Here is a 12,870-nt window from a genome sequence, read left to right as displayed (position 1 = left end):
TAAGCCTGGGCCTCTGAGGCCAGGGCAGCCCCATGCCCATGGTGATCTGCCTTTTGATGAAGCTCCACTGACTTCCCCAAGGGAGGAGACCAGGGCCCATGCTTCCAGGCCATGGGCAGGTAATCCAGGGATTTGGTAGCTTTAGCTCTGGAATGTAGGACAAAGTTGCAATCCAGCAGGCTTCCTTTGCTAATCATGCCTGGCTTAGGCTAATATTTGAAATCAGTTAGCCTTTCCTGAAGTTGCAGCTCTGGCTAGGGGTGCGGTAAGGGTTACAGGTGAACCTTAGAGGGAGCCAGGGGTTCTTCAGACAATTACCCCTGCATCTTCCTGAGACTTGCAGATGATTTTACTGAGAAAAATAACCAGTGTCAGCACACAGGATGCTTCCAAAAATTTAATAAATAATGATTCTTTAAAACTGTATAAACTATAAATTACCATGCAGTCCTTATAATTTAAAATAATTTACAGGTTGAGGTAGGGAGGGGCCCAGGAGAGTGTGGAGCGGGTAGGGGGTAGGGGGCGTGTCGCCAGGTCAGGCTCTTCTCACAGCCTTCCTGCTGAGCACACACACACAGGCTGTGTCGATCCGAATAAACCTCCAGGCAGCCTGCTTGCCATCCATAGTCAGCGCCTTGACAAAGGTGTGAGTCGTGGTACAATACGAGTTCCAATGCTTTGAGTCAATGCCCCGGCACCCGTTGTCAACGGGATTTGGGTCCCGGCACTTGGTCTCAAAAAAGTACTGTTTGAATACACTGTTGTTAATGTTCACCTCTCCCAACACCATCACCTCCTTGCCCTTGATGTCTGTGGCGGTGGTCTTATCCCCAACCCACACGCTGACACTGTCACACACCGAGAACTCGCCCCTGTGGAAGATGGGGTGGGACGATGACCGCTTGCTCCTGTGAGTCCTGTTGACGGGGGCAGCACCAGCGGCCTCGAAGTCCAGATCCTGAGTGTCTGCAGCTTCAGGCGGGGGCTGGGTGCTAAACAGCACACGGGGTGAACGGAGTCGCCGTTTCTTAAACAGCTTGGGGTCCACAGTAATGTTGCGGGTCTGCCCTGCCACCCGTGCAGCTATCGCCCCTGCTGGGGCGCTGCGGGCTCTGCGGAGGGCCGTGTCAAGGGAATGCTGAAGTTTAGTCCAGTGGGCTTGAGGGATGGTGTGTCCTGCAGGGACATTGCTCTCTGAGTGTGGTTCCGCCTGTATGCCGATCAGAAAAGCTGTGATCAGAGTGTAGAACAACATGGACATTACGCTATGCACCTGGAATGAAAAAGAAATGAGGGTGACTTCGTGGAGTACTAAATGCAGTCAAAAGGCAGTTTCTAGGTCCCTCAGAGTTGATCTCCTAAGGGAATCACAAAGAGGTTTCAACAGGTAATCTATGGAGAAGAAGGCCCTAGAATTTATCATTCAAACAGGGGCACTTCAGAGCATGAAAGGGTGTGCTAGCAATGGTTACACCGGGACAACAGGCGTAAGCCAGGGATGACTCAGGCAGTATGGATGTGTGGTCACCCCATCTGGGCTTTTCCAGGAAGTGACAGAGCCCCTGAAGTTTTGCCCAGTAGTTTGGTATGAGCTTGGAAACATCACTCACAGAATCCTTAGAATTCTCTGACAGCTTAAGGCAGCTGAGGGAGGCGATCAGTGTCCATGTGTGTAGCAGGGAGGCTGATGGGGAGAGTTTGACACCTTTTCCTGGCACTTGTGCCTTGAAGTGATGGTGCTGTCCTGCTCAACAGTTTTGAATCCCCAGCACTGGGAAGATCTGCTGGGGACATGTCTTGAAACCTCAGCACTGGGCATCCCCTTTCAGACAGTGCACTGGGTCAACTCTAAGATCTGGTGACTTGGAGACCTTGTTATGAATTCACAAAGCATCATGTGTGGCTCTGGGACCATCTTGGTCCAGGCACCTCTTCAGACACCACCCCACGTATGTAAGTGTGGACCACATGATGGTTCCTCTTTGTGTGATGTTTTTATGTTTCTCAAATGTGTTCACGTCTATCTTCTCATGAGTGTGAGTTTGGTTAGGATCTATCATATTTATTTCGCATATAATGAAACTGATTTGCAGAAAATGAACTAAACATTGAAGTCACAAATGAAAACTGCACCAGAAATAGAATCTGAAGTTGACTCCTTACTAAACCAGTCTGTCCTTCCATCACCCTTCCTTCTTTTCTCCCTCCCTTCCTCTTTCACTCTTAAACATGTCTTTTCTTTTTATTATTTGTTCTTAGGTGACGATAGATCAAATGCTTATGTCCCCAAGAAGGCTCCATGCTGCACTACAATTACGCCATAAATAATCCCCAGCACTGGGTCAAGTCATTGTGAAAGTAGTTCTGCTCCTGGAGGGCCTCTCACTGGCCTCTGTGGAGCTCCTGTGCATACTTGTAGATGTGTAGCAAATGTTAGCTCCTCTGTAAAGCTGCCACACATCTTCTTGGTAGGATTATAAATATCGCCTGTAAGAGTGTTCTACAAATTTCCAATTCTATCCTTTCTCTCATCTCTCCTTCCCACTCTCATGGGTCATTCTGCTCCCTTTCCAGATACCACCTATTCCTCAAAGACTTATCTCAGATCACTTAAATCAAAAATGATCTCCTCCCATTCTGAACTTCACTATAGCATAACTGTATATGCAGATGTGTCTGTGTGTTCTCTCCTGCTAAATCAGTGTAATGACAAGAACTCTGTATTGGGTCTGGGGGTTAGAAAACCTTGTTTGGATTCCTACTTAACTACCTGTTAGCAGAAGAAAACCCACTTAATTTCCCAGCGCCTTAGTATTCTCATTGATAGGAAGCGGGCAAAAAGCACTATTTCCCAGAGTAGTTGTTAGGATGAAGTAGGTACAAAATTTGTGCAAATTATGAGTTATTTCTGTCTCCTGTAGTCCAGGACTTCGTCTTTTGTACTTTCTACTGCTGGTTTTACCTCTCTCAGACTTCCTTCAAAGCCATTTTTATTGTTTCACCCTGACTGTGAGGTGCTCGAGGGTGGAGCTGTGTCTCACCCACCTGCGTATCTGGGCACTTCACCCCTTGTCTTCCACGGCAGTTTGTGCATAACCCTATCACCTCTCCTAGGGTTGAGGATAATCACTGACTTGTCTGTCTCCCTGAGATGTGCTTTGCAAGCTGACAATTTGCATTTCAATATATCCAGGGCCATTTGCCCGGTCTGGCATGTAGTAGGTACTCAAAAAATGTAAGGAGAATGAATGAAAGAATGAATGGGAGTGGCGAGAGAAGCTCGCTGTCTGCCTTTCCACCATAGTGCACGGTTTCTTTTGGCCTTTGTGCTTACAGCTACACGCTGCTTTTCTAATCTGTTTTAAAGGAACACATTCGTCTCTTCCATACTGTGCTTTTATTCTATTTCCAGCCAAAATTCTTTTCTCTTTGGTTTCTTTGAAGAATGTTTCTGTTTGCTCCGATTCTCCAGCTGACCATGCAAAGGAGGCAATGGCATATCTGGGGTTTTGACCATTACCAGATCTCTTGGCTAATGGTCTTGCAGATAAGTGTCCGTTCAACTCTTAGAGAACTGAATATTCAGCTGGCAGCAAATCTAAGCCCTTTACTTTTGCTCCTTTTCATGTTTCATTTCTTTCTTCTTCTCAGTACATACTATCTCTTATCAGGTAGATTAAAGGAGAAGAAAGAAAACTGAAATTCATCCCTTTATATCCAAATTAGTAACACTTGTTGGAATTTGGATAGGAAAATGAAAATAATTGACTAAAAGGGTTTTGATGGATTTCCGATTAGCAGAGGTTCCCACTTCATTCATGGTCTCTCCTTTGGTGGGCTCCTCTTCGTCTAAGGAGCCCATTGAAATTTCTGTGCAATTGACTCCCATACCTGGACCTCTAATCAACTGTCGTTTGAAGCTACTTCTGCCCTCCAGCTTCCTGAAGGCACTTCTCCATAGATACTGGCATTTTAAATGAAGACATCCAAAACAAAAATCTTCATATTCATAATCCTCATTGGGATCATCTTCTCCCCATCTTCCTTCTCTGCATACAACAGTAGCGGCCCCATTTTGGACCATTTGACAATTAGTTTCACAGCTACATCTCTTTTGATCCTCTCTCCTCATCTTTCTAAACACACTTCCTCACAGTTTCCTTTTCCTGTTACTGGAACCATCATTCATTCATCCACTAGCTCCATTCCTCTGCTTATCGCTCTGCTTTTTCCTCCCTGTCCTCCATCCAGCCCAATCAGTTCTGTTTTGGTAGCATTCTCTTGAAACTGTATTTTCCCTTCCATTCTCATCTTTGGGCCCCTAGTTCAGGTAATGGGAACAGTCTCCCACCTGATGTCCTGGACCCCCATCTCTCTTCTTCCAATGCCTCTTATCCCTGGCAACCCCATTTAACTTCTTAGAGTCTGCTCTGATCATATCACCCTGCTCAGAGGAGCTGGTGCCAAGCCCCTTGTCTCTAAGCCAGTAGGGACTGCAATGGGATCCTGCCTCCTTCTACTCCCCTCACATAGTTTGCATTCCAGGCATACGAAACTCCTGGGGGCTGTCCATTGCTTGGGCTTCCCCACCACTGCCCTGTTTCAGACTCTTCCCCTCCAGGTACGTTCCCCTGCTCTCCCAGGGCCTTTTTGGCTCTCCACTTCTGCTGGTGGAATCCTTCCTGTTGTCCTTCAACAACTTCAATGCCGCCTCCACTGGGGAGCTTTTTCTTATTCGGAGACAAACTCCCTTCCCTATCTCCTAAAGCCTTCCCTTTATGTTCTCTTAGGGCAGTTGCACTCTCTTATCCTCCCTTCTAGAGGACAAATGCACTGTAGGCAGCAAAGTTTCCTACTCGTCTTTGTTGACTCCCAGGTAAGTCCACCTCTAAGAACCTGTGAGCATATAAAGTCTTCTGCCTCCAGTGTTTCCTAATTCTCCATCTAAGTGATAATGTTTAAGGTATCTTCCCACTATGATATTCTTTGATTTCAAGCAATTATAAAGTTTTCTACTCTGCCTTGCATCTACTGGTTTGACTGAACTGACTTCACAAAGTTCTTAAACTCTAACACTACTTCTCAACTCACAGTCAAGATACCGAATGGTGCCTGGTCACATTTAATCACAATGGAGATTTGTATCACAGGCAGATTGTTTCATTAAGACTTGAAAATGTCTCAATTGTATCCCTCATTTGGATTTTAGGTTAAAAGTTTTTTTTTTTTAATTTAATTTACTCATGAAAGTGAATTCCTATAACCTTTTAAGTTAAAAAAAAACTCTCTTAAAAATTATCAGTAGATCAAAAAAAAAATTGAGTGCATCTTCTATTCTAGTGATATAATGCACAGTTTAGAAAAGAACATTCTCTTTTTTTGGTTGATGTGAACCAGGGAAGAAGTTTTATTTATTTATTTTTTAAAAACACCCTTTGAAGCCTTTCTCCTGAACAGATGACATCCTTCTGTGTGGCTTCATGAAGCAGAGCTCTGCAAGCTGAATGATCAGCGGGGAGGATGCAGTTAGGGGCTCACGTGAAGGAGCATGTTCTATTTAATGTGAGAATGCTCTTTAATTGTGCTATTCCTACCCAAAATGGAAGACCCATGACTAAGAGAGGGTGGCCCATTGGGATGCCTTTATAACCAGCCACTGATGGGCTGCCCAGCCCTCTTGCCCTGTCCTGAACCAGCCGTATATTCTGTGGATTTCTAGTCTTTCACATACTCCAATAATAGAAGAAATTTCTTGCACTAGGTGAATGATCTTCAAAGATTCTGCCTCACCTGAATAGGTGATGAAGCTGCTAGACAGAACTAAGCAACTGACCCAAACATTTGTGGCTAGGAGGTCTGATGGCACTGGGAGGCTTGGCAACCATGCCTGGGGAGGTGTGTTATAGAAGGGAGTGAGAGAATTCCTGCCTTAGAGAGAGCCATGTGAAGAGCTGTAAGTGATTCTCGAGCTAGAGGCTGGATACGTGAATCCGGGTCACTAACTTGGCAAGAGAGGAAATTCTTGTGGCCAAGGAAATCCAGCCTCCTCCTCCTCCATCTCATTCGCCACATTCTGAGAGTGGGTCAAGGGTCATTTCTTGTTGTATGCTTGGCCTTCGCTCTAAATGTTAACTGGCTGCTGTCTTCAGTTTTAAAGGCTCGAATGCTCTTGGGGGTTGGAGCTGGTGTGGAGTGTGAGAGGAATTCTCTGGCTCCTCATTTCCCCAGCACGGTACCCCAGAGGTGCCCTGAGCTGGGCTGAACAGAGTGAGGCATTGACAGAATAAAATCCAGAGCCTCTGTTAGTATCTCCCAGACAGGATTTATTGGGAGGAGGCATGGCCTGGAAGGTACATCAGAGATTCAAGTCCAGAGGCTCTCAAACTTCAGGGCATCAGAATCACCTGGAAAGTTTGTTACACTATAGACTGCTGGGCTCCATCCCCAGAATGTCTGATTCTGTAGGTCTGGTAGGAGGACATTAAGAATCTACATTTCTAATAAGTTTCCAGGTGATGCTGATGCTGTTGGTCTGGGGACCACATTTTGAGAGCCATGAGTCTAGCTTAATTCTTCAACTTTGTAGAAGACAAAAATGAACCTCAGGGAGCCACTGGGCTCTTGCAGGGCAGGTGTGCTGGCTGCATGAATGGGAACCAAATCTACTGATCTGAATTCTTAGAGACATACCTTAGCATGAATGAGCTGAGATAATAATGATTATTCTTTACTGGGCATAATTTTCTATTTAACCATTATGTAAGCCTGGGAGGCTGGTCATATTATTCCTATTTTACCAATGAGAAACCAGAGATGCAGTAAGATTAAGTAATTGCATTACAGGTACACACCAAGCAGAAGTAGAACTCAGAGCCAGACCTCCTGTGTGCAGATCTGAACGCTCCACTCCACTGGCCCAGGGCAAAAAGAACAGTTGCGAACCTTACATTTCACAAGTTCCCTGCTCAGTTGAACTAGAGAGTTGTGTGGAGGGTCTGATTGATGCTGTCTCTTCAGGACCTTGTGTTCTGTGACTTTAGACTTTGATGTAGCTCAGACTCCTGATATGTCCCTGGAGGCTGTGGGGCCAAACTGAGGGTAAAAAAGATTTCCTCTCCTGAGTGGGCTAGGCGGGCTGTATTTGCTGCATCACTGAGAGCATCTCCAGGCCCCTGCCGCTCAGCAGTTGGGTATGACTCGCCCTCTCAGGTCCTGTCACTTGGGACCCCTGCTTCTGGCAGCTGCAGAGGTAGGACCTTGGCAAGGCCGAGGCCCCTTAGGCACTTACCTCAGTGTGACCAGGATAGAAAGCTGCTCCCTTGGTAAAACTGTTATTGGGTCCAGACCCTGAGCTGAGCTTGGGTCCAGCATGCCATCTAGCCCCTTGGACTGCACAACCACGGGCCAAAACTCTGTGGAGGGGAAGAGCCGACATTAGACTGGTACCTTACCACCTTCCCTGTGCCCTACACAGTGGGGAGGGATGTGCCAATAGGACAAATTCCATTTCCCTGATTTCTGGGAATTTACCAGCATCAGGGCCCAGGAAGGAGCTAGAGTTTGACTGCCAAAATTTACCGGGGCCTGGCCTCTCATGGTCCTGTGGTGGCACATGCCTCTCACTCTCGCACCATACCTTTTGGTCTCAGCCTGGACACAGTCCATGGCTGATCTTGCACCTAGTGCAGGTGTTTCTAGACCCACGCCAAAGGCCTGCCCCAGCAGATCCCTAACATCCCTAGCATCCAAGTGGAAATCGTTCAGTACATTACAAATGCAGATGTAGTAGATCCAACGCTGAACCAGCCTAGGATACATTATACAGAAGCAAAGGCCCTGACAGTTCAGAGCAAGTTGGTGCTTTGATAAAAATGTAGATGAGTAATGGTGACAAATAAGACAGGCTGACCACTTGAGAGAGAGCATGGAGCTGTCACAGAATCAGACAGGAATCTCAGAGTACTGTGTTGAAAGTCAGATTTTAGGACTGGAAGCTATGGAGCTGATACAATTTAAAAAAATCAATTTTAGGCTGTAGTTTCTAGAAACAATGGAAGGTTTTTATTCTCCTCTCACTTCTATAACCTAATCTATGTAGGCACTTCATTCATTCACAGTATTTTCTGGGCACCTACTATATGCCAAGCACTGTTTTTCATGCTGAGGACACAGCAGTAAATAAGACAAACATGGCCTCTGCTCTCATGGAGCTTACAGTCTTGTGTAAATAAGCAAGCTGTCTCCAGACTCTTTATATGCCATAAAGGCAATCACAGGGTCTGATGATCAAAGGCAACTGCAGGATGTATCAAGGGGCCACTATAGATAGGACGCTCAGTGAGGAGTTCTCTGAGGAGATGGCCTTCAAGTTGGGATCTGGAGGATGAGAAGGAATGAGGGAGAACATTCCAGGCAGCAGGAACAAGTGCGAAGGCCCCAAACAAGTGAAAGATTATGAACATGAAGGAATGAGACCTAGAAAATGAGCTGGAGATCCAGAAAGAGCCAGGTCTACAGAGACACAGCAAGGAGCTGTGGTTTTATCCTAAAGACATTAGGAAGGGAGAGACAGCTTTGAATAGGAGGATGATATTTATGAACAAATGAATGAATGATTGTGTCTGTCACAGAATTTGTTGTAGGGTGGGGATGCCCTCTCAATAAAGTTCTAGAGTAACATCTTAGCCTTCCTTTCTGTATTCTCTTTTCAACTCCAAAAAATCCTCTCCCTGTGGTGCCTTTTTCCAGCGTGGATCCCCGACACTTATCTTCCTCCAACCTTCTCCCATCTTGTGCAATGAAAACAAATGTCAGAAGCCACCACAGCTCCCGAGACTCCAACCACGCAGAGGAGATGGAGAACAGGAGAGGTAGCAAGGTCCTCTGAATGGTTTTCAAGCCACTAGAAAACATGAAATTAAGCCCTGGGATGTCTCTATTCTTCTTCCTTTCCCATTCTGCTCAAAATAGTTTTCTTGCCGCAGAAAGTACAAGAAAAACCTTTCAATACTCAATTGGGGTTGAAGCCTAGAGATAAAAACTCATACTCAAACATTCTTTTAAAAGGTTACATTCTGTGACAAAGAACGTATTCATGCTTTCCCAGGTTGGACTTAGCATGGGAGAGGGAGAATGGCATGTCCCCAGGGTAAGAGATGGGCATTATCTAGTCCCATTACTCAAGGGAAAGATGGTCTGATCTAGTCTATAAACCCTTCATCTGGGTGTTTGGCTAAACCTGAAAGGTTGCAGGCTGGAACCCGCACACCTACATTCTGATTCACTTCACTCTGATCCTTGTGTGAGTTGCTTGGCATCTTTAAGCATCTCTGAGTTTTCTCCTCTATAGGATGAGAAGCTGGCACAGGTGACAACTAAGGTCCCCTTTGGTTCTGATCATCTGAGAGTCTATGACATTGAATGTTTTCCAGGCTGCATTGCTACTAGATGCATAAGTAGTGCTTTCCCTCACTCCCAAATCGGAATTCATTTATTTCATTAATTAAACACTTAAACTTGCAGGTCCTGTGCTGGCCACCGCGTTAGGTGGTAGGTGGGAGGGATACGAAGAAGAATAAGACATAATACTAAACTTCCTGAAGCAAGTAATCTAGAGATAGGAAAAGGCACACATATAAACAAATATTTAAAATACAGTGTGATGAGTGTGATATATATGTGACATGAGATGGAAACACAGTGGAAGGAGAAATTGGTTTTATCTGGCAAGACTAGTCAGAAATGTGTTCATAAAAGAGGTAACATCTGAGCAGGGTTCTTAAGGATGAATAGGAGCTCATTAGGGAAGAAGGGAAGGGAAGACCCTAGAGTTCAAGAACTGGGTAGAGGTCCATCATGGCATTGCAAGAGGAGTAGGGGAGGGGAGAGGAGCATGGAATTGGCCTTACACATCAGGAGGTGCTAATAGACTTGCAATGCTCACTGCTGGGGCCTGCCCACTGAAATTCTTCCTATAGGACACAAAAAGCCTCTGCTTTTAATCAGCAGAGCAACCAGGGAAGTAATAGTGACTTTCTCTGGAAATATTCTGGATATTCCACTACAAGCTAGGATGGCCTCCAATCTGGATATTAGAAGAAGAGGGAAGTTTGGTTTAAATAAAAAAAATTCCACAATTCCTAGGAAGATCTGCATTCTTAGGGTGTTTACTGTAAGCCAACCACAATAGATTCCCTGGCCCTGTATCTGCAATTTCTGGACCGAGTCACCTTGGTGCATGCCAGGGCCGGGGTCTCCTGCCAATCTACTTTGGATGTCTGATTGCTGTATTTAAAACCATGTCCAGCATCTCCTGTGCTTTTGGCGTTCTCTTATTCTGATGAGCAGTTTGCTACTGGAGAGAGAAATTCCCTGTCCACAATACTGAAACTCTAAATTATTTTTATAGATATTATTGTCATTTTTTTAGCCTCATGCTAATGAAGGTTGGGGCTCTAAAATTAAATCCTATTTAAATATAACAGATTTCTAATGCAAAGGCATTGGGACAAACAACCCAAATGCGGATCTATTTTTAAAACCCTGTCTGTTTTCAGAGGGTAATCACTTAAACAGAAATCAGCTCTCACACTTGTGAGAAATGCATGAAAATAAATACCAGCTCATTTTAGGATCACGTTCTATTCCTTCTTATAGGGCACAAAGGAATCCTAATAAAGTCTTGTGTACCTCTTCTAGCGCTTGTCCTGTCCTGGGTTTCATGCTTTAAAGCAGTGATTCTCAAAGTGTGGTTCACAGTAGTATTGTAGTAATATCTTAGAACATGTTAGAAATGCAAATTCTTGGGTTTTACCACAAACCTACTGAATCAGAAACTCTGGGAATGAAACACAGCAATCTGTGATTTAACCAGCCCTGCAGGTGATTCTGATGGTCACATAAGTTTCAGAACCATTGCTTTAGGATTTCCACCTTTGTTCTCCTCCAAATGCAACCTCCTCATGGGGTGAAAGATCCAGAGCCAAGACACAGTTCCAACCCAGAGCCAGTCCACTACTGTGGACTACCTGCTTGACTGTAACTTGCATGACAACAGTCAAACATATGTTGTGAGCTTCTTCCCTCTCTTAGACTATACTCCTAGGATTTATCATCTCAGAACCCATGTCCAACCAGCCCTGATCTTGCTAGAGCTAGAGGAGAGAGGGCTCTTCTTCAGATCCCTGAGGTTAATCAATAATATTTTGGTCAATTTCAGCCATAAAGCTTAGATTAATGGCAAATTGTTCAAAATCCAATTAATATATAGTTTAAGGAAACTCTCTGTGACTCTTCTGATTGCTTGTTAGGGAGTAATGGGCCTTAGCTGCAGCTATTGAAACCTGATGACTCTGTCAATCACCAATCCCACTAACCTGTTTAATGCTCAGACTTTGTGGGGCATTCTGTCTACGTCCCTGGCTCCCCCTTTCTGCCGTCCCTGAATCCCTATCCCTGAACCACAGCAGTGGTTCTCAACTTTGGCTTTAGCTTGGAATCTTCTGGGCAGCTTTCCACACTCCTGCTGCCTGTGTCTCACCTTCAGAGATTCCGATTTCATTCACCTGGAGGGCTGCCTGGGCATCAGTAATTTGTAAAGCTCCCTAGGTGATCCCAATATAAAGCCAGGGCTGGGGACCCCTGCTGCACAGGATGAATGGGAAGTTTGGAATTGTCTTTGATGAGCTAGTAATTAAGACAGATTATCAAGAAATTAATATATCTCAGAAAATATAAAGTGCAGATGTGGTCACATTATAAGCCACAAGAAGGTCTGAGAATATAGTTGGCAAACTCTCTCAGGAATGTTGTCCTTGTCTGTCTTGACTGCCCATGCTCTAATTGTCTAGATATCATGGGCATTTGTGAATTGGAAGGTTTTTGTTTGTTTTACTCCTTGCATGCCACTTAAAATGTTCTTTGGTATTACCTATTATTGACCATTATTAAGGCCATTACCAAGCACATCAAATCATCTCAAAATGGCCAAAGTTGATTTTCCCCCCAAAAGAGCTCCTAGTCAGGAAACTTCATGGTTATATTCCATACTAGAAAAGATTTCAAATTCCTTTTACCATTGTGGACAGACTTTGAGTAAAGACTAACAGAGAGAGGGGAGAATTGAGGGGAATTTTTACAGCCAGAAAGATCACAGCAATTGCATCAGCAATTATTCTTATACACTCAACAACATGTCCTTAATCCAAGACACTCCGAGTTTTCCTACTCACAGAGCTCTCCTGGGTAGAAACTAGGAGAAAGGGGGCTGCAGCTGCCCTGGCATCTTTGATGTAGTGCAAGCGGCTCTTGGGACTAGCCATTGCTTTGGAGCACATGGGAGGAGTGGTCTTATTGGTCAAGTATCCCCAAATCTTGAGTATTCAGAATTTCAGCATATGGTCCTTGGATTTAATAATAGACCAACCCACTGTTTGGTAATAGCCAAATCGATCACTACATCAAAGATGCTGGGGCTGCTGCAGCCCCTTTCTCCTAGTTTCCACTCAGGAGAGCTCTGTGAGTAGGGAAACTCACTAGGAATGTCTTGGATGAAGGACATGTTGTTGAGGAAATAAGAATAATTGTTGGTGAGACTGCTGTGATCTTCCCGGCTGTAGCCCTTCCCCTCAATTCGCCCTCTCTCTGTTAGCTCTTATTCTGAATCTGTCCGCAATGGGGAAAGAAATTTGAAATATTTTCTAATATGAAATACAACCATGAGGCTTGCTGACAAGGAGCTCTTTTTGGGGGAAAAACCAACTTTGGCCATTTCAAGATGATTTGATGTGTTTTAACTGTCTAGTGGTTTTGGCACATCCAAAAGTAAAATAATACATCTGGTACCAAGGACTTAGGAATACATTAAGG

At 44.7% G+C, this 12,870-nt stretch overlaps 1 protein-coding gene across 2 annotated transcripts in view; it reads right to left on the bottom strand.

The window, feature by feature from the left end:
* Positions 1–384: 384 nt before the first annotated feature.
* Positions 385–12,870, bottom strand: part of NGF (nerve growth factor) — a 51,344-nt gene continuing 38,858 nt past the window's right edge. Inside the window, exons 2-3 of one of the 2 annotated variants that reach the window (XM_012466664.2) lie at positions 7,292–7,415; positions 385–1,276 (exon numbers count right to left, since the gene is read on the bottom strand). In XM_012466664.2, the coding sequence (XP_012322087.2) occupies positions 539–1,264 (726 nt within the window). In that variant the 5' untranslated portion in view covers positions 1,265–1,276; positions 7,292–7,415 and the 3' untranslated portion in view covers positions 385–538. Of the gene's footprint in view, positions 1,277–7,291; positions 11,417–12,870 lie in introns of those variants that run through there. The other variant, XM_012466663.3, reaches the window with a different exon arrangement.

This window comes from Aotus nancymaae, unplaced genomic scaffold (assembly GCF_030222135.1).
Source record: "Aotus nancymaae isolate 86718 unplaced genomic scaffold, 86718_ANA_hifiasm-v0.15.2.pri h1tg000007l, whole genome shotgun sequence".
NCBI classification, from domain to species: domain Eukaryota; kingdom Metazoa; phylum Chordata; class Mammalia; order Primates; family Aotidae; genus Aotus; species Aotus nancymaae.
The sequence above is the reverse complement of the archived record's forward strand: the minus strand, read 5'-3'. Positions and strand labels throughout refer to the sequence as shown.